We start from the raw sequence: 20,620 nt of genomic DNA on the forward strand, positions 1-20,620 counted from the left end.
GTCTGAGGAAGAAAAGGCAGGGAAGGAAGTGGAGAGATAACGAGAGACAGGAGTGGGAACAAAATTGTGATGATTCATGTGAAACTGAAAAAAAAAAAAAAAAAAACATCCAGCCAATCTGAGGTGATGTGGTCTGCAGAACAAACTAGAAAGGTGGAGAGAAGAATGAATATAGAAAGAGGAGGGAGAGGATGGTAAAGATAAAGAAAGGGGATGAGTGTGCTACAAGGAACTCTTTCCCTCCCTCTCACTGGGGAGTCGCCCACCCAGATGTTGACACTGCAAAAAAAAAAAAAGTTCCTTCTTCCTGGTTCATTTTGGACTCAATTCGTTTTAGATAAACCACCTGAGCTTGAGAGAGAGAAGTACTTGAAAGGAAGCGGTACGTAAGACACATTAACACAGAAAACTCTACACAACCCTTCATCAACCTTGACAAAAAGAAACCGAAAAATTCTTCCTCTTGATTCTTTGTTCCTTTCAGCACAAACATTGGACAACACGGTGTTTTAATTATGAGCCTCTACCAAACAGCTGAGGTGTCCTTGAAAAATGAATCTCTACCAAATGGTAGAAATATCTATTTACTGTTTGTTTTAAGTTTGCTTTCAATAATCTGCATGAATTTTTCTCCATTAAGATAAAATAAAACACAATTTTAAGTTATGCATCTTTTTTATAGACAATGTGTAAAATTCCAGAAATGAATATACCATATATGTAAATATTAAGATTGATTGTTTGCTGTGTTTTAGGTGATTGGTCCTTTTTTTTAGTTTTTAGCTTTTAGATAAACCCTTGAGGCAGGAGTTGCGCTGCCCGCAGATCGTCAACAAATATTCAATGAAATGACATGAGATTTATCACACTAACAACAGTTTAAAAGCAGAGGACTTTGTATTCCATGGAAATGGAAAAAAAGAAAAATACAGATTTAACTGAAGACTATAAATGGACATTTCTGATGATGTGTAGAGTGTGTTTTTGAAGAATTATTACAAAGTCATCAAACTGTTTTGGGGATATTCATTTACATTATTCTGTTGGTTAAGCCCTCTAAAATTAGATCAGAAAATAGCACCAATGCATACTTCAACAGAGTAGTTGAAGAACAATTAATTTCAATCTCAAAATGTGGTCTATTTAAACCATTAAATGGTTCAGGATTTGTGTTTTAATAACTCTATATCTAAGTGAGTGTAATTTATGGCTGTGTATGTTGAACTAGTTGGATTTAGATGGATGGCTGTTGCTGCAAAGGTTAGAGGTTGTGCCCTTTTCCTGCATGGAAAAAAAAATATCGACCAGTTCAAAAAATGATGTGATAAGAGCCTTCTATCCAAACACAAGGGAAGTGCATGTGCGTGTGAGTGAGCGTGCGTGTGTGTGTGTGTTATAAGGCTGAGGGTGTTAGCTGAGAAACTCAGCTGCTGCTAAGGGAAAGGTTGTGAAATGAACAGAAAAGACAGGAAGTCTCTGACAGCCCAGTGGCCAAACACAAGATTTATCATGACCTGTGAACCTGGCAAAGCTTCTCCTGCCCTGAACGCCACTTTTTATGGTGTATATGTGTGTTTGCTATACTGCTTGTGTGTCTGTGTGTGTGGGCTGCTTTTTTCTCTCTCAGCTCCATCAAGGGGTTTGCACCTTTTCAAGTCTAGCCTCACATGCCCCCTCACTCTTAAAGTCTGTGAAAAACAGGCTTTTTGTCTGCGTTTGTTTCCCTGAGTTTAATGGAATGGAATAATGGGATAAAACTGCTGGTGTCTCATGATTCAGGTTTTCTACCTTACACACAGGACAACCTTATTCAACGTGGCTCTCATTTGTTGGCTAGATTTTTTTTTGTTTTGTGTAGTGCCTCACATTTTTAGCTTGCACTGTGCTTTCTTTCACATGGTAGGTATACTCACTAGGCTGATAGAGGCAGGTAGCGGTATCTGTTTGCGTATATTGTTTTACCAGTCGTGATTGATTAATGCTCAGTCACTCCATGGCACTTGGGCTGGAGGTTGTGCCCTCAGCGGTCTATAAATTTTCTAGTCTTACTCTAGATACATCTCGGACCTGGATCAGGGCTCGTCTTAAAGAGCTGATAAACCTACAATTTTGGTCAATATCATTTCTCTTTAAAGTAAAAAAAATAGATTCCTTTATTTTTAAGGAAGCAAACACAAGTATGTCCTGTAGCTTTAATCATCTTAATATAAAATTAAGATAAGACTCTCAGTTTAGGGTAAGTATCATAATCCAAATGAAATATATAAGTTGGCTCCTTCCATTTTCATGGCTGCACAACATGGCTGTTGAGCTCCTTTTGACCCTCCTTACTAATTTATTATACTATATCTAGTATGTAGCATGTGCTGCTTTCAGCCATCCATTCTAAGTGGTTGTCCGAAAACAGCCCTGCGACAAAAAAACAAAACAACCCTCAAGGGGCTGTGTTGTGACAGGTACTGGAAAGATAATAAGTTTAAGAGATCCATGAGTTTAAAGGCTTATCAGACACCAAAGCACAACACAATGTTTCCAATACTATGTGGCTGCTTTGGAAAGTTATCACTGTGGCAATCATTTTTATCTATTTGTCACGATAATCCTGAATAAGAAACACAGCATTCATGTTAATAAGTAATATACCAGGAATGTGCACTAGCATGTATTTGAATGGCCTGTGGACTATCCTGCAGCATGACGCTGCGTTGCAGAAAAAGTTGGCCCTTTTTTTGATAAATGCCTTCTGCATTTGTAGCCCCTCTATTGTTAGACAGAGTTATCTTATTGAAATAATTGATTGAATAGTTTTTCACATGGGGATAATGTTGATTTGACCGTTGCCTAAGTGTCTATGAGTCTATTTTTTTTGGATACTGCTCCTGGGGTCATCAAAGCCAGAAATGTTCAATTTATTTATGTATTAATTATCAGTAGTAGACTGTACTCACTGGGGCTTATCTCACTATTCCTCTTTTTTGTCTTTGTGTGTTTAGCTGCGGGGCGGCCCTCGTGGCCGGGATGCCACTGTGTGCCGTGCCAGTCCACAGTGGATGGTGAGGGGCAGGAGGAGGGGACCGAGTGCCGGAGACTGAGAGGAGGTGGTCCACACCAAACAGGAGACATGAACCTCTGCTGGAACGAGATCAAACGCAAGTCCCATAACATCCGGTAAGAGGACTGTGTTCACTGGGAACAAGATGCTTAAAAAGCTGTACCAGTCTGTAACAGGAGGGAAGGATGTTTTTAGAGCCATGATGCTGTATGAAGAAAAGAGAGGCTGCACTGGAAGGGTTTGAGGTGATACAACTGCAGTCACCGCAGCAAAGCTGCTGATTGCATTTCTAAACTTACACTTTGTCTTTCTGAAACAAAAAAGTTGATTTATTTTATGACTTTGTCAGGGTACACTGGGTTTCATTGGGATCATTTTCCCAAGAAGACATTAGCTTCAGTTGTATCCAAACTGTTTGTTAGCTAACAGCTCGCTGTGCATCATTGTGATGCCCCAAACACATTCTTTTTTTATTGAGAATCATCGAGTTTACTGAACATTTCTCAAGCTACAACTCCAGGCTGGGACAGATCAGCACACAAAAGCAAGTTTCCTGTGTCACAGTGACAACTCGGTGGTGAACAGCCCATCAGGAGCACCGGGATATTTCCTGGTGGCCTGTGGTTAATTTTATCCTGCACCGTGAACAGTCAACTTGTCCAACAACCAGCCTGGGGTAGAGTCGAATTCCTGGCCTGAATTATTGTTTCAGTCCGCCCCTGAACAAACCTGCTTTTTAACCCAGTTTCTGTCCACTGTTTGGACACACCCAGTTGATTGCACATGGATGTGTAATGGAACTAATAGGTGACTTTTTTGGGGTGAGTCTTATGGCTTTTGGCTTAACCAAAGTTGTCATTTTGTACAGACTCTTAATTGCTGGGAAATTAGTACTTTGCTAATTGAATAATAAGTGACTGTGGCAGTTGCTCTTTATGGTTGATCTGTTAGGGAACATTATGCATACGTTTATGACGAGCCAGTCACACAGGGGAATAGAGTCTAATGATGTGTCACATCTATATATACTGTCTCTGTGCTTCTTTGTTTTTCATTTCCCTCCTAATGATTCTTCCTGTTGCCATTCATGGTCAGTTTGCAGGCAATTAAAAATTATTGTCTAATAAAGTGCTGTCACACAATAATGCATATTTTAGTGCTCCTTCCAGTCAGCTTCTTAATTATTGATATAATATGGGTTAATACTGTCATTGCACAAGTTACACTCAAGAGGTTTGCCAGTGCAGAACAATTAGAAGGCATTCATGTTGTTCCTTGATGCTTAATTGGAAACTGTCCAGGCTTACCGCATCATTTCTGTTTCTTCAATTCAACTGGCATCCCGTTTAGACAATTGGCCCCTTAATTGCTTACTTGACCCTGATGTATCTAGGAAGAGGGAGGGGGAGCTTAAGGAAGGGTAGTTGTGAAATTGGTTAAGACAGTTTCCCTTGCAGTCCTGTGTAATGAGATCACTATGGATGGCCTGCAGTGGCTGTTTATACCCGAGCTGCACTCTGACTTCATCAGGCTGAAAGAGGAAGTGGGGGTGGGGGCAGGAAGGAGTCGATAGAGGGATAGAAAGAGAGAGAGAGAGAGAAGGAACAGACAGCTGGTATGAAATCATAATAGAACAGAGATGGGATGCAGGGAAATGGGAGGGGTAGAGGGAAAGAATATAAGCATGAATGAATGAGAAAGAGCTTCAGTGAAAAGCTGTCTAACCTTGAGGGTGAGTACTGTCCATAGGAAATGTCTGACTGCGTTTAATGCCAGCGGCTGGACAAGACCAGACGACTGGATCTGTAATAGCCCGTCTGGCATTGATTGGCAGGTGGTTGAGGCTCTGCTTCAATACAAGTCATGGCTGCTTCCTTCTATCCTTTAAAGTCTCTTGTACATTATTCCCTATAGTATACTGTACCTTGAACTGGAATTAAATTGCATTTTGGTACTAAATTATAAACAAGACTGCGACTCTTCAGCAGGAGTCAGCAAATAGGTTCAATTTTTTTTCAGCATTATTCACTCAGGGGGGCTGTTGCAGCAGTTTAGAAACATAAGCCTATTCAATATGTCCGTTTAACTCTTTTAACACAATTTTATGAAACTTTGCTCTATTTTTGTTTTATCTGAGTGCAGACTTCATTTCCATTTTAGTAACCAAGAACCAAGGTCAATACTCAATGAACTCTGGAGAACATGAATGTCTGTAGAAAATGTTAAGGAAATCAATCGAATAGTTGCGATATTTCAGTCTGAGCCAAAGCCACACCGTTAGCGTGGCTAAAAGTATCAGGATGATGTGAAAGCACCTGTATGCTCCCATTTCTGAAAACACCCACAGAATTTAACAAATTAAGATAAACTGCAGAAATAGGATGATTAAAACTGTGCAACAAAATGCATTCTTTAAAAATGTACAGATGGCAGTGGTACAGAGAATTTATGATGCAGCGTCGCTCAGCTAGCTCAGCGCTGATAACAGAAGGTTAGGGGTTTGATCACTCATCCTGTATTGAAAATAGGCAAAATCATAACACCGTGAGCCACTCTACACACACTCACCAGCTGTGCTGCATGTGTTATTGACGACAAAACAGTACTTTAATGCCACTGGCAAAAAATGTAGACATGCTGTTCTTATTGCTGTACGCTTTGTGCTATATCAAGTTGTGGTATAATGTCTTGTGCAGGATTGAGATAATAGCCCCAAACAAGTGGACCACAGCAGTGTATTGTGCTGTGTCTATCGTAATCACCACTGAATGAATATATAAAAGAGACAGTTATTACCACAAGCATATTGCTGAGGCCATTCAGCCATCTGTAACTATTGTGTAAAGAAAATACAGTATGAGAGTGTGGGAGGTTTCAGTGAATTTCTCTTGCTCAGCAGAGACCGTCTGTATTTTGGAAAATTATGAGTTATTTTTTTAATGGTAATGTAATTCATTCAAAGGACAATCATCTTACATTCCTTCTTTATTCCTTCATTTGTGACCATTCACCTTGACTGAAGATGCCTTTAACACATTTGAAAAAGGGGAGAGTGAAGCTCATGACAACTTGGTTAACCCATGACTTGTCTGAGTAAAGCATCTCTTTAGACTGTGAAAAAGTGTGTGAAGCTCATGCACAGCTGTGATGCATTTCAAAGTATGAAGGAAAATGTGTTTTTAATCCAACAAACTCCTCTCTATCTGAAGCTGTTACAGTTATGTGATAGTGTTTCAACAGCACAAATGGGACACATTGACATTGTGCATGCAATTAAGTGATTTGAGGTCAGCCAATTGGGCTGCACTTATCCATTTTTTATATTTTTAGCCATGATAGAGCCATAGCTTTAGTGATGGCAATCTCAGTCTGTCTACCACCTGAAATATCTCAACAGCTATCAATTAATTGCCATCAATTTTTGTACAGACATTCATGGTCTCCAGAGGACGTATCCTAATGACTTTTGAGATCCCCTGACACTTCCTCTAGTGCCACCATAAGGTTCACATTTATGGTTTTGACTCAAATGTCTCTTGATGTATTGCCAATAAATGTATGTATATATATATATATATATATGTGTGTGTGTGTGTGTGTGTGTGTGTGTGTGTGTGTGTGTGTGTGTGTGTGTGTGTGTGTGCGCATTAGTGCACATTAATGTCTGCAGGTCAAAATTTTAATTGGTCCATTACTTTGGACAAAAATGTGCAAAACTATTGACATTCCCATCAGCCTCTGCTGCACATTGCGTTTTGTGCCAGTTTGCAAATAGCATGCATAAACTGTGGCACCAATTTGTGCCTTTTCTGCATCAATTTGTGATGGGTATGTCTTTGTTTATATTAAGGAAAACATAAAATTCAGGAACCAGGTAACAATTAAATTTATAATAGAATATCATGCAGTAGCACTCTCAAACTAAAATGTCCCACACTGTCAACAGATCATATGTTTCTGTTCTTTTGTCTGTCTCTGGACAGCTGCTGTGCAGCTAATGCTGGATTTGCTTGTGTGCTGCTATCTTAGCTTGTTAGCAAGTTTAGGCAACATTAGGACATTACCGTAAGATCAGTTAGCAACCTAGCCAACAGCACTACCCAAAGTAAACTCAAAAAACATTACCTAGTGGCCCACAACTTACTTGCTTGATACTTTTTGAGAAAAAATGTGATAATATGTTGGATCTCCTCCTCTTTTTCCCTTCTGGCTCCTCCATGGTTATCAACCTGCCTGCGTGTGCATGGCGCCAGAGGAGAGGTGGAAACGTGTGTGTGTGTGTGTGTGTGTGTGTGTGTGTGTGTGTGTGTGTGTGTGTGTGTGTGTGTGTGTGTGTGTGTGTGTGTGTGTGTGTGTGTGTGTGTGTGTGTGTGTGTGTGGTGGGGATAATTACATTTGCCACAAATGATTCAGTGGTTGTATGAGCTCGTAATTCATATTCATATTTAAGGAGAAAAAAAAGAGCCAGTGCTGAAGAAAAAAGACCCGCCCCTGTTGGAGGCGTTGTCTCATCTATGAGTAACATTATAGCATTTTTTATTGGGGGGGACAAATGCATGTGTTCGAAATATTGGAGGGGATGCACCCACTGCCCCTCCCCTGAAATCTACGCCTAAGCTTGGTGGCATGCTATGAATTTATTTGCCGCAACCATGTGCAACACTATGAATGCCTTCCAGGAGAGAGTGTGAAAATGTCCGCTGTTATTCCCAAACTTTAAAGATATCGCGTCTCCCCCACTCTACAACGTCTGGCTTTTCACTCTGCCTTTGAGTGTTGCCATCTGGAACAGCTATAAACACTTTTGATTTCTCAGATGATCAGACAGCACATCGTATAAACTAGTTCTGTTCCAGTATAACCCAGTCTTTAGTCTTGTTCTATCTCATGCTTGTTGTATGTTAGTGTTAGTGATGTGATCAGGGCATATTTGCACTGACACTAGCTGTACTGCATCCTACTCCTTGCACTTGCATTCTGTAATTCATCACAGATCTCAGTCAGGAATCAGCACAGAATGCTTCTTAGTCTGTTACAGGTATGATCTGGCTTCCTTCAGATTTTCCACGTAATAACGCTGATTACAGTGTCAAGCACACTGGGAACAATATCAGGCATTGTTGAGGTTCGGGCTGTGCCACATAGTGAGGTGCCCACTGTTGTGCACTGCAGGGAATGCCCACCGGGGTTGGTGTGGGTAGCTCGGTGGCATGCTATGAATTCATTTGCCGCATGGCTCAGATAACTGCAGAGAGCAAACCACCCACGCTTAGTGTCTGTCTGAGGGCAAGGGGAGACCTCTGAGTCTGTTTTTGTCTGTGTCTGCTTTTGTCATTACCACAGTGTTCCGGTCTCTATTCACAAGTAAAGCTACCTATTGGTGCCATTCTCATTCAAGGTCCTTTTCGTTCCCGAATCCCTTTCACTTTACCATTCAGTCCCTTCCTTTTTTACTCTTCCTCCTCTCCCTCCTTTCCTCTGCTTTTGCTGTTTTTTTTCTTGTACTGTTCTACCCTTATTCTTCTCCATATCCTCTTATCCTTGCCAGCGCCTTCTACCGACATCCCAGGTTTAGTGTAATGCCCTTTGGTGGTTCTGTGCCCCACTTTTCCTACATCATCCTCTGGCAAGTTATAGTACATTGCCTGCAGGACTTATTGAGCTCCAATTACATGTTAATGATAATTCTATTGTTCAAGGTCAGAGGTGAAAACCTGGTTCTGCAAGAGCGATTAGCGATGGGATGGCAGGTGTGTGGGACTCTGTCTGTGGATTCAGCTGTCAATCATGTCAGTTGCTTGAAGAAATAGATTTTTCTTTCACTGATGCCTAAAAATCATTTTGAAATTCAGTGGGTTATTTCAGGGCAAGAAAAAGGCAGCATTTTCCCAGGATGCTATGTATATATTTGCTCAGGTTCACAGTTTGACTCCATAATACTGATGGATGTGGTTTGAGCTCCAAATCAGTCAAGTGTGACCCACATTCCAGGTTTTTGATTTTACCTTATGTTCCATTTGTAAGCTAGTGACATTTTTTTGATGTTTTGATCAGTTACTTTAGCTTCGTAATAATTAATACAACCCTCACACAAAGCCCCATTCTCTTTTCCTTGAGAGACCCACCACTGATGTCATGTGTATCACACTGGGTAAAGGCTGGTAAAATGGGAATGAAGGGAATGAAGATTCATTAAAGACACAATAACAGCCTCAAGTCTTTTGGGACAGACGCCATATCTGGTGGGCAGGGCTGATGACAACAAACTTTGACATACTTAAGTGATAAAACAAACCATTGGGGAATTAGGAGCCCCATGAATAATTTGAATTTGAGTGAAGCCGTGAGGAGACCACTGAACTGTGCCTTCTTACCCCATCGTCTGGTGCAGAACAAATCAGAGGTGGTGTTGCAAAGATTAGAGACAATGTTGGACTTTTTGGACTGCTGCAGTGTCTGTTTGACTTGCAGGAGAAGATAATCAGGTTTTGTGCACACATTGTACCCAGGCATGCTGAATGGTTTATATGGTACAAATCAAATCCCCAAAGGAGTGAAAACATTGTGCCGTTGCAGCTGCAAGAACAATGAGGGCTCGAGGATTGGAGACACGCTTTGCATATTAGTCCTGTTTATTTGAAGACCTTGCAAACCAAGACCTGTATTGAGGTCAAAGGAGGACAAGTCCAGGGTATTCAGATACATAATTGAGATGTTTGAATCATAAATGAAAAATCTGCTTTTCGCGTAAAAACAAACTTGTTGCCTGGTGTTAACCAAGGTATTAGTTAATTTTAGGGTGAATGTATGCGGGTCCCAGTCTTGTGTTTTGATTTTTAGTGACAGGGACATTTGGATAAATATTGTGTCTTTAAATATGCCAGTACACCTGCACATACAGATGGATGATAATCAAACACTTTCACAACACTGATGTTCAGTTTTTTGTGCTGCTGCTACAGTATCATAAATTTTGCAAACTTGGCTCACTAACAGGCAGATTGCACAGTACTTTACATGGCCCACTGTGGGTGCTATTAGACAGTTCTACCTGTGAATTAGCAAAATGTTTTCAATTCCAAAACATGCATTTGAATGACGCCTCCAGCCTGAGGTGTCATTTACTCTTACTTTGAACTGTCTGAATGTTTTTGTTTGTTCAAAAAGACACTGGAATTTTCATGATCAATGTAAAAAAAAAATACTAGGAAGTAAAATAAATGTATTTGTTAAACTGACTCAATAGGGGATAATCTGACAGCAGGGATTGGCGCTGTCTATAAAGTATTGATCTTATGCACTACCTTACACTAGTGCAAAAAACGTATAACCCACAGAACCCCATTATAGTGCTCTGCAAACAATGAAGCTGAATTCATACTGACCATGCAGCAGTCTGGTTTTAAGAGTGGATTTGGATCGTCTTATGACTATTTCAATAGTAGTCTCTTCGTTGTCTTCTTTCATTATTTTCAAGTGTCTCCTCTTTCCACAACACCTCCTACACTATCTGCTGGACTACTGACACATTATGAGGAGAAAAAAACCTGCCTCTCTCTTTGTCCATGTCTGGGCACGCTCATCCCTGTTTCTGTACATCTGTGTGTCTGCGTTTGTATTTGACAGATCAATTAAAATGGACAAGATTCACGCACATCTTTCCATACCAGTGTAGAGTGTCTAATGTCAGTGTCAATGACTGAGCTTTATTGCATTACATGAACCACTTTAACCAGACACACTCATAATAACAGGTCTGTAATGTCTGTACATACTGTGGGCATCTGTTTAGCTCTATGCCTATATTTATATAACAGAGCCATTTGAGGTTCTGTAGTTCTATAGCTGCAATTTGTATTAGCATGATGTGGAAGAGCGCATGATTCAGCACAAAATGTGTGAATGTGGGTTTATTATAGCAGTGAGTCACTGTGATACAGAGGAGGACAATTTTCTAAAGAAGGTTCAGTTTTTGTTCTTAGAGGACGACGGGGAACAACGGCCACTGCAGACACAAATGGTAATTACAAGACGCTTGCACATTAACTTCTGTTACACTCTGAGTCTGAGCAATTAAAGGTACCAGATGTAGCATACCCCTAAAAGATAACAGCTTGTGTACAGAAAACATTCGCTCAGGCAACAAACACAAAATTATCATCTCATCTCAATCACACTGTCCACTCATTCAGCTAAACTGATTGATTGAAAACAACTGAACCCACAGCAGTTGTTTACTAAAACACAAATGCTAGGAGCTAGTCTCTTCTCCTCTTCAATGATGTCTGTACAGAGAATATAGAGCTAGCTTCTTCTTATATAGATTTGTGACGTACTGCTGTAAAGCGTTATGCACTTCTCGTACTTCTCGGAGGTTGTACCCTCTCAACCCAGGCTATATAGTGCAAGAACAGGCTTTTGTGGCAAGGAAAGAGGCGCCATTCTCTCTATTACAAGTCAGTGAGCCATCAAAATGATTTTGAAGCTGTTATTTAAAGGTAAAATTGTTGCATAATGTAATGACAGTATCATTATCAGACTGCAACGGTGGAAACTTCATATTCCAGCTGCTAACTGAGAGCTGGTGAATTTGTTTTATTTGTGACTTGAAACCTCCAATTTAAGAGTGGCTAGCAGAACACAAAGTCACTATGAAAAGAAAGCTGGATTCACCAGTGTAAGATAATTAGCCTGTAGTTTGAAGTGTGAAGTTTAGTGTAAAGTTATTTCCAGACAGATTGGCACAAACAAGCACCCTGTGTGCAGTTTACTGATTTTACTCCTCACAATTAGGTGGTACTGATGTTTACATGTGATTTTTTAAAGAAATGTATTTATACATTTTCTGATTTATCTTATTTTCTAACCTTGTATTGTCATTTGGAGCTACAAGCATGTGAACTTGCCTTGTAGAGCTGTAAAGAATTTGTCACAGTAGTGTATTCCTCGTGGATGCGAGCTGCTGTAAATGATAAAACGTGGACAGTATTTCCAGTTGTGGGAAACAGCCCTAGTGGCTGGTCTGCTCTTGTCACTCATCAAATGTGTTCCCCTCAAATCTCAGGTCGACGGCTGTTTGAAGAAACGCTTAAGGCAAGGCATCAGTAAAACTCCGCCAACACAAGAGAAGTCCCTGAATGCATCACAGACGACACATTCTCCCCCTACAGTGCAGAAAATGTAAAAGGGAAGCCTCGCGAGAGAGAAACCCAGGAAAGACTGGAAAACGTGCACCAGCTCTTTGCAATTTACTGCTATCACACCACATTATTTATTGATATTGAAGTTGAAACTTTTCAGCTACCTACTGCTGTGATTTGGGACCATCAGTGCATGTGGGCTACATTCATTTTGTGCACACAGCATGCTCAGTCCAGGTGAGAAATGGCAGCTGCTCCAAGTGACAGTGATAAGGTGTCTGGGGTGTGATGTTGACTTTCCATTACTTGGGTGTGTGTAGTACACAGTGCTTTGATCAGAGCATGTGACGCGGGCACACGTGCATCTCCATACATCATGACCACCACAGTAAAGGTAAACTTTTTAGTTGCTCACCTAGTTTAGTTTTAGGTTAGATATTTAGTTGGCTGTTAGATCAAAGTTAGAATAGTACAGAATAAATCAAAACGTAATGCAGTTACTTTACTGACAGTGAGGTCAAGGATACAGGTTGATTGTTTGTTCACATCGTGTTTATGTTGAATCGTATCCTCACCTCTGTATGAGCATAGAATAACATTCATGGTCAACTTCTTACCACGCAATATTTATTTTTTCCAGTTTGAACAGACGGTATTCATTCCTTTTTTTCTATTTTTGCTCTTCTTGTGGTCAGGGATGACCTGGATTCACTTGCCTGAACATTGTACATCTTTAATGCATATGTCAACACAGGCTCCACTCTCTCTTCTTGACAAACCTCCACACGGTGCTCTGTGGGCTTGGAGGGTGGGTGTACAGACGCACTCTGGTTCAGATACATGAGATGTGAAAACGAACTAAGCGTGTACTTTCTGTAGCTGCTTCACAATAAAATCTCTCCGGTGGGTTGCCAGTGAAAAGCTTTTAATGTGAAGCAGCAATGGGACGGGTTTGGCTTGCATTAAAATGAGAAATTAGATTGAGTTGCACAGAGCCAGTGAAGAAATTACTTCTTCACACAATCTCTGGCTCTTTTCTATATGTGATAGAGTGAGTGAGGAGTTTGCCAATTCACTGCCACTTTGAAATGAGAAGTGTCAGTTGAGTCGTTCCAAGCTCTTTGTAAGGATGCCCTCTGGTTGTTTCTCTTGGTGGTGTTTTTTTTAGTTAGTTTTTATTTTGGGGTTTTTGTGTTAGGATCTTAACATTTTATACTATACACGCTTACACAAAACTGTTGAATTAATTAACTGAGCTAATGTGATAACTTACAATAAATGTGATTATTAGGTATTAGATAATTGTGATATTGTGCTGTGAACAGAGATCACACATGGTGGTGGTGCTATTTTTACCTGATAATCTGACACTGTCTGAGGCTTGACAGAAGACAACAAACTGAAGTTGGAGACAGTCTCAAAAGTGGATGCCAGTGGGCCGAGGGGGCTTTTCAGATTTTTGTCAATAACCTTTCCCATTTTATAAATAGACATTTTAAATAAAATTTATTTTAATCTAGACCTCCTCTTATTACACAATCTCCTTTCTTTTACTCCATGCGGCTCTAAAATCCAGTTCTATCTTATTATTGATTTCCACCCAGATAATTGATTTAGACTTTTCCTATAAATCATGCTTTATTATTTGGTTATTTCAGGTACTTAGTTAAATATTATATTATTTTGTTGAAAGCTAAATTTGTAGATATGAAGAATATAAATGGCAGTAGAAAACAATGTAATGTAGAAAATAAAACAGACTAGAGAGTTTCTAACATCTTCTGGTTTAAGCCATTCTCACTTCCAGTGTAATCCATATATAGATACAGATATCTTTGTGACATAAACAGATACAGATAGTAGCTTTATTATAGCAGCATTATAAGGTACCTGGACTTAATCTTCATAAAGGATTATTTGTGTTCATAATATATCTGCTTCAGCGTTTCTGTGCGCCTTCTCGCTGTGGTGACACAATGCAGTGCAACCACTATGTAACGCAACAAAACAGAAAGCAGTGTAATGCATCACAGGCAAGTCTGGTTCTTCTTCCTTCTCTTTCAACATGTTGCCAAAGTCTCTTTTCTCTTTTCTTCAGTCTGCCGAAACCTGAGCCTAATCATAACAAACTAGAGTGACATGACAGTAAATGTGTAGCATCACAATCTACTTTGATTTAAGGCAGCATGGCATTCCCAGGTGATTTAGGAAAAAAAAAAAACCATATACACACCTTTTAGATATGTAACTTCTCAACTGAATGCAGAGCTGCTAACGCTGTCAATGTGGTGTATCACACACTCTCGCATTTGCCAGCTCTCGCAACATCTCTGCAATTGAGGGGGGGGGGTGCTCAAAGCTTCTCTGGGCCCCGAGGCAACACACTAGCTAGGTCCTCTTCCCTAAAACAGCAGAACACTGCTCCTATCTCCTATGCATTAATTAATCATCGGCCCGAGCACTAAGCTTCTCTCTATAATCTCTCTGTCTGATTGGGGAGTTGAATTTCTATTTGACAATATTATTTACTTTGCATGTAAACTGTAAAGAAATGTGGGGATACAACAATAATTATCATGCAACAGAGTTTTCGTTGAGTTACACTGAATACAAAACTCAAGGTTTGCCAAACAGCAACACAATTTTATATTTACACTCAAAACACTGTGATTAGGATTCGTATCCACAGCTACCAACAGTGATGAGCTGATAGCAGTTCAGTGTCGTTTTCAAGGACACATGGATGTTGATTGTTACCTCAGCTTTTGCAGCATGAATCTGCGTATTCACACGCAGAACAAAGGTTGGTCTCTCAAGTGTTGGGCTGCATATTTTATCTCCTCTGAATCCTTTGCATGAAACTAATCCAGGAAATGAAAAGGTCTACAATCTCTACTATGACAATACCTCTCATTTTGACAACCGGTCTCAGTTTAGACTATCTCATCATGTGCTCCCTGGTGAGATTGGCTGTCTTTCAATCTTGAAACTGTTGTCTGTGAAGCTGAACGGATGACTCCGTGTGTTGAGCGTGTTCTGTGTCTTGGACAAACACAGGAAGCAGTCTGCCACTTACTCAAGTCACTCAGGATCCCATTATCCTATGCGTATTGATTATTGCTGTTGTTGTCATCAAGCCTACAGTAAAGGGTGTTATCGAGCGGTCTGAGATAGGGACGAACACACACACACACACACACACACACACACACACACACACAGCACAAACAGAACATGAACAATTTTTGTTTCTAGTGATTTTGGCCTTTTGTTATTCTCAGACAAATTCCTGGCTCACTGCCAAACATATATTCTCAGCCAACAACAATGAGCACTTAAAGAAATAAACCCGCCTCCTAATAAAGTGAAGGCGTGAGGCTGAGTCACTCTGTAACACACACAACACACGTGTATTTCTAGTAATTCTAGACTTGTGGGGACCTTCAGTGACATATTGCACTTCCTCGCCTTTAACCTCAATCTTGATGGATTGGTCTGGTGATATTCTATTTTCTGTTATTGGCCACAAATCCCATTAAAATACAAAAACCAACAATTTGTTGAGGATAATGGCAAGTATTATCTTTGTATTAAAAGCCAGTCATGGCTTATTCCTCCAAACTATTAAGACACATCAACAAGCCACACTGTTGCACTGGGTGACATGTTTGTTGACAATAACCAAAGTACAGAACATCACCAGACTTCTCTTTTAGCCATCTCAACTACATGCCTGTCCCAGCCCTTAGTCTTAACTGAACTGCACACCACCTCCCCAGCACTAAACTGCAGTGAGTCAAACTGAATGTCTAGCTGGTGAAAATAGTGGAGAATGAAGCAGTTAAACAGCTTGATATTACCCACAGGAAATGGAAACCAAAACACAGAGCTGAAAGAGAATGAATAATACACTTCTATTTGCCAGGTGGCTAAAAACATTACTTCAACTGTCCACTGGATTTGTAAACAGACAACAGTTTGCCACCAAATTTGCAACACAAATTTTATGAGGTAATGTCAGTGTTGTGTTTACAGGTTGTTGTTGCGGCCCAAATTGGACAAAAAGTCACTTTAATGCAGATTAAAGTCAAATTAGTTTTCACAAAGATAGAAGAGCCCACTCACTTTTCCTGTTTCCCGTTTCTTCACCTTTCATCTGCAGTTCTGTACACACACACTCCCAAACTCCCTGGCATCTCTTAAATCAATGCAGCACATCTTGGCCATAAATAGCATTTAAATTAATATCATGATGTTTCTAGTGGAGATAAAATAGCTTCAGTCACCTATCCTGGCAAACCTTTAGCCTGGCCCCTCTACAGCTTAGCAGGGCAGGAGTTGTTCTTGGCAGCACCCGCCATGTGACGACGATTCCATGACAACACAGGCAGTGCTGTATTTGTCTCACCCTCTGTGTGTGTAATGGAAGTAGCAGTGATGGGTTAGTGTGCTGTGAGTTGTGTGTGCGTATGTGTGTGTTTGTTTGTGAATGTTTCTGCATGAGTGTGTGAATCGAATCTCTGCTGTGTGGTGTGAAGTGTTTTGGAGCTTCTCTGCAAAAGTGCCAGGGTCGACTCATCCTTTGACGGATGACCTTACTCAGACAAATCCAAGGCCCGGGTTCACTCTGCTTTGAGTGACAGTCACACTGTCCGTGTCTGCGTACGAATGTGTTGTTGGTGTGTGTACTCATGCCTGTTATGCACTGGAAGCCTGTTCTGCAGGGGCCACAGAAAAACAGTTCCTCTCTTATTCAATTACCACAGCAAGCAGAGCTGGAGGGGCATCAAGAGGCTAGGGGACAGCACGGTCTGCTTCACACAGGTTTTCTGACACAGGGTTGAACAAAGAGGCCTATCAATTCTGAACGTGCACTTACAAGCTTGATTTCACCTTTCTGTCTTTTTACCCTTTGAGTGTCAAAGCTTTTCCTACATGTCCTCCTGTAACAGGCATCCCTGAAGTTATACCTAATCTCTCATGTGTCAGAACTCATCTGTGCCAAGATCAAATTGCCTTACAGTTCTTTTTCAGTCACTAATGTGACATTGCTGATGGTGGTCTGCTGATGGTACAGGATCAGACACACTGGATGAGTATTTTCTTGGGCTCCAGACCTATGTTTTGCAGAATTGCGTGGTGTCTACATTCAGACTCAGAAATCTTAAGGTCTTCCTCTGGCTTTGCTCACGCTGTCATCTGAATATCAGTCCAATTACATTTTACCGATGTTCCCCCCTCATTTACAGTTGAGAGCAGAGTCACTCTTTGTGACGCTTGCTCTCGCTCCCACTCATCATCTCTGATGTGACAGTGCTGGCAAATTTTGATGTGCAGGAATAATGATATTTGAGTGCCGGCTTCTGGTGTGTAATTGAAACAGTGGGACGCTTTCGCATTCCCCCATCCCCTACCCCTCTGGTGCCAGCTGTGCCACTGATATAAGAGCAGTGGTTCTCTCAGCCATCTCTCACGCTGCTGGCAGGTGGCAAGCGGATAAATTCTCTCTATTATTTGTTCCTGGTTTACCTGCAGCAGCAGCCTGTGACTCTCTGTCTCTCACCTTGTTGTGTATGTGCCACAAAATATGCACAATTTGTTTTAACAGTATTGTTACATAACACTGTTACAGATAGATATACTGTACAGTGATGTCCATATTAACATTCAGTGTTTTTTGGATCATATAATTTTTGCATTTAATTAAGGTCCTCTTTCCTTAGACACTGTCAAGCTTTTCGTTCTTGCACAGCCCACAGTAATAACGGTGGCAGATTCACCACCAGAGTGCTCAGTAAATTTTTTTACATTATGTTCCCTAATATCAAACAGTAGTAGACAAAAACAGTTTCTCATTTCTACTCTGCCACAGTTGAAATGACTTTCAGCTCCATGACTTGTTTGAAAATTCTGTCTTTGGCTGACTAATTTTAAAACGAGAACCCTGCCAAAAGGTGGATGATTGATGATTTATGTAGAAGACAATGAAATGAAGAGGAGTGTAGTTGTATGAGCAGTGTTAGTCCCAGCAAAGGTGATAAATAAAAAATGTAAGCTCAGATTGTTTTTTTAATTCTAACACACCCCTGTTTGAATGCTTAGCTTCCATACTTGGAAAGGCATGGCAAACCACTTTATTATTCAAACAGTTTGTCTCAGTTTTAACGTTTTAAGAGTCTTTTAGGACATGGACAAACTGATGTGTTTGGCAAACTTAAGGTCCCCTGTGGAGATTTCTTGTAAACAAACAAACGTTCTGTTTACATTCTGTATTACTCACCAGAATGCATTGGGTGTATCTTTGTGCTCTAACAAACATGTTGAATGCATTTCCGTCCACATAAATCATTTACAAAGCAGATTATTTTTTAAAAAGCATTTTAAATCCAGCATTATTGACACGCACATTTGTTGTAGCAGCCAGCAGACTTCTTCTTCCCTGCCTTTGCTGGTGCATTGCCGCATATCTTGGAACATTACCGCCACCTGTTGATCAGTGGAATAACGCGAAACCTTTTGCAGGACCCACCCATAGAAAAACAGCTGCATAGCGCTTCTGATGCTCGGGTTATATGTCAGGTCATGAGTGGGGCGAGGGTTGCTGAAATCTAAACTGCCTCCCTCACAGTGCATGGTCTAGTTGTAAACAGTCAGTTATAATAGTGCAGTTAACACATTAATGTGTGTTAATGCCATTAGCACATGAATTAATTATCATTCTCCATATTTTCAGCACCTCATGCTTGTTCAAAAGTCTTTGATAACTAATAATGCTGAAATACAGACCTCAGATGTAACATCCTCAGTGACGTGATCAAATTTCAAGCGTATTTCATTCCAACATGACTCTTTCCAAATGCAGTCATGGCCCTGAGGGACGGTAAACTGCTGACCCTCTTATAGCAGGGACCTCAAAGTCCTCCCCAAATGTGTATCCTGACAGTTGTGCTTGAGCAGACCTGCATGTTGATATACAGCAGCTGCCGAAATTCAGAAAAGCTTAGACTATAGGGGCAATGCAGGGCCTGTGCACAATACCTTAGAATGGGCCATAAATTGCATGAAGACATTTTTATTTGATTCAAAAAGAAATGTCTATTTTATTCAACTTTCTTCTGTTAACAGGTCACTGACCTGCTGCAATGTCATGTTTTACAATATGACCCAGATCTAGTGGGCAAATCACAGGGCCTGAAAGTTATAATACAACCCATGCATCACTAATGGATTGCAACTGAAAGTTTAAATCCTATATACCAGAGGAAAGTGTGGAGAGGATGAAGGTAGTGGAAAGCTCCCTTTAGGTCAAGCAATGTCTGTCTTTTACCCTACCTGTGTTGTAAGATTTTTTTAACTTGTGCTTTGGTCCTTTTTATTGCTTTTACTGCTGGTGTTTCCCCTGATCTCTCTTGAATTTCTTATGTCTTACACATTATAAATATTTTGCGCAAAGGGCAAACGTTGAAGCAGTAGTAGTGGTACATTTAGAAGGGATGTGGCAGAAGGTGCATGGCACATATTTGAAAAAGCACACACATGCACACACAACTGTCATAAGGTAGTGCAGGAATAATAATATTGTATATTTGAATATTAAAATCATAGTAATCATTTGTCATATACACATGTTGTTTGCTGACTTTTGCTCTGAGACTGTGCAAACTGATACTGTGAAACATAGAGATATATAAAACTTTAGGCTTTATTGACAGTTGATAGAACATTAGTTGCCATATTGCAGCTATTTATAAAGAATTATAGTAGCTCCTTATACACATTGCTGTCTGCGATTCCTTCCTCATTTCCTTCGGTAACTTCGGTGGTTCTCTTTCCTTTGGAGAATGCTGCCCAGAACTGGCCGTGAGCTAACACTGCCTGTGGGAGGTAGATGCCAACTCACTAATTTTCTTGTACTTAACAATAATTACCTGACTTCTTTGGAGATTCAGTAGATTCAGTAAAGCACCTTGGATTCAGCAGAGTTGTAGTGAACCCCAAGCTTCTTCTCTGTATTACCGTATATCACACAGTATAGGGAAAAAAGAATGGAACAAACGAACCGGAACCAGGAATGACAGAACCGAGCAAACTTAGTGTCATTTAAAAGGCCTCATTAAAAAATAAGTTCCTTCAAAATCTCCCGCCCCTTACTGCTTCCTAGACGGAGAACTTACAAGAACAAACAGACACACATTCGACATCTTTTAATAAAGTTTCAAGTTTTTTAACAAAGCTAAAATTGTGTTGACATTCTGGACAGCTGGAGACAGTGACCAAATGTCAACCGCAGTATTTGGTTTGTGTGTCGGAGAATATTACTGTTTGCTGAACTAACTGTGTGTGTGTGTGTGTGTGTGTGTGTGTGTGTGTGTGTGTGTGTGTGTGTGTGTGTGTGTGTGTGTGTGTGTGTGTGTGTGTGTGTGTGTGT

General features: G+C 40.4%; 1 protein-coding gene across 3 annotated transcripts in view; it reads left to right on the plus strand.

Annotated features, from left to right (window-relative positions):
* drp2 (dystrophin related protein 2) overlaps positions 1 to 20,620 on the plus strand; it is a 148,739-nt gene that overhangs the window by 73,920 nt on the left and 54,199 nt on the right. For all 3 annotated transcript variants that reach the window (XM_056382163.1, XM_056382162.1, XM_056382164.1), the window contains exon 2: positions 2,994 to 3,168. In XM_056382163.1, coding sequence (XP_056238138.1) covers positions 3,122 to 3,168 — 47 coding nt within the window. In that variant the 5' untranslated portion in view covers positions 2,994 to 3,121. The remainder of the gene's footprint in view (positions 1 to 2,993; positions 3,169 to 20,620) is intronic.

This window comes from Seriola aureovittata, chromosome 8 (genome assembly GCF_021018895.1).
Source record: "Seriola aureovittata isolate HTS-2021-v1 ecotype China chromosome 8, ASM2101889v1, whole genome shotgun sequence".
NCBI classification, from domain to species: domain Eukaryota; kingdom Metazoa; phylum Chordata; class Actinopteri; order Carangiformes; family Carangidae; genus Seriola; species Seriola aureovittata.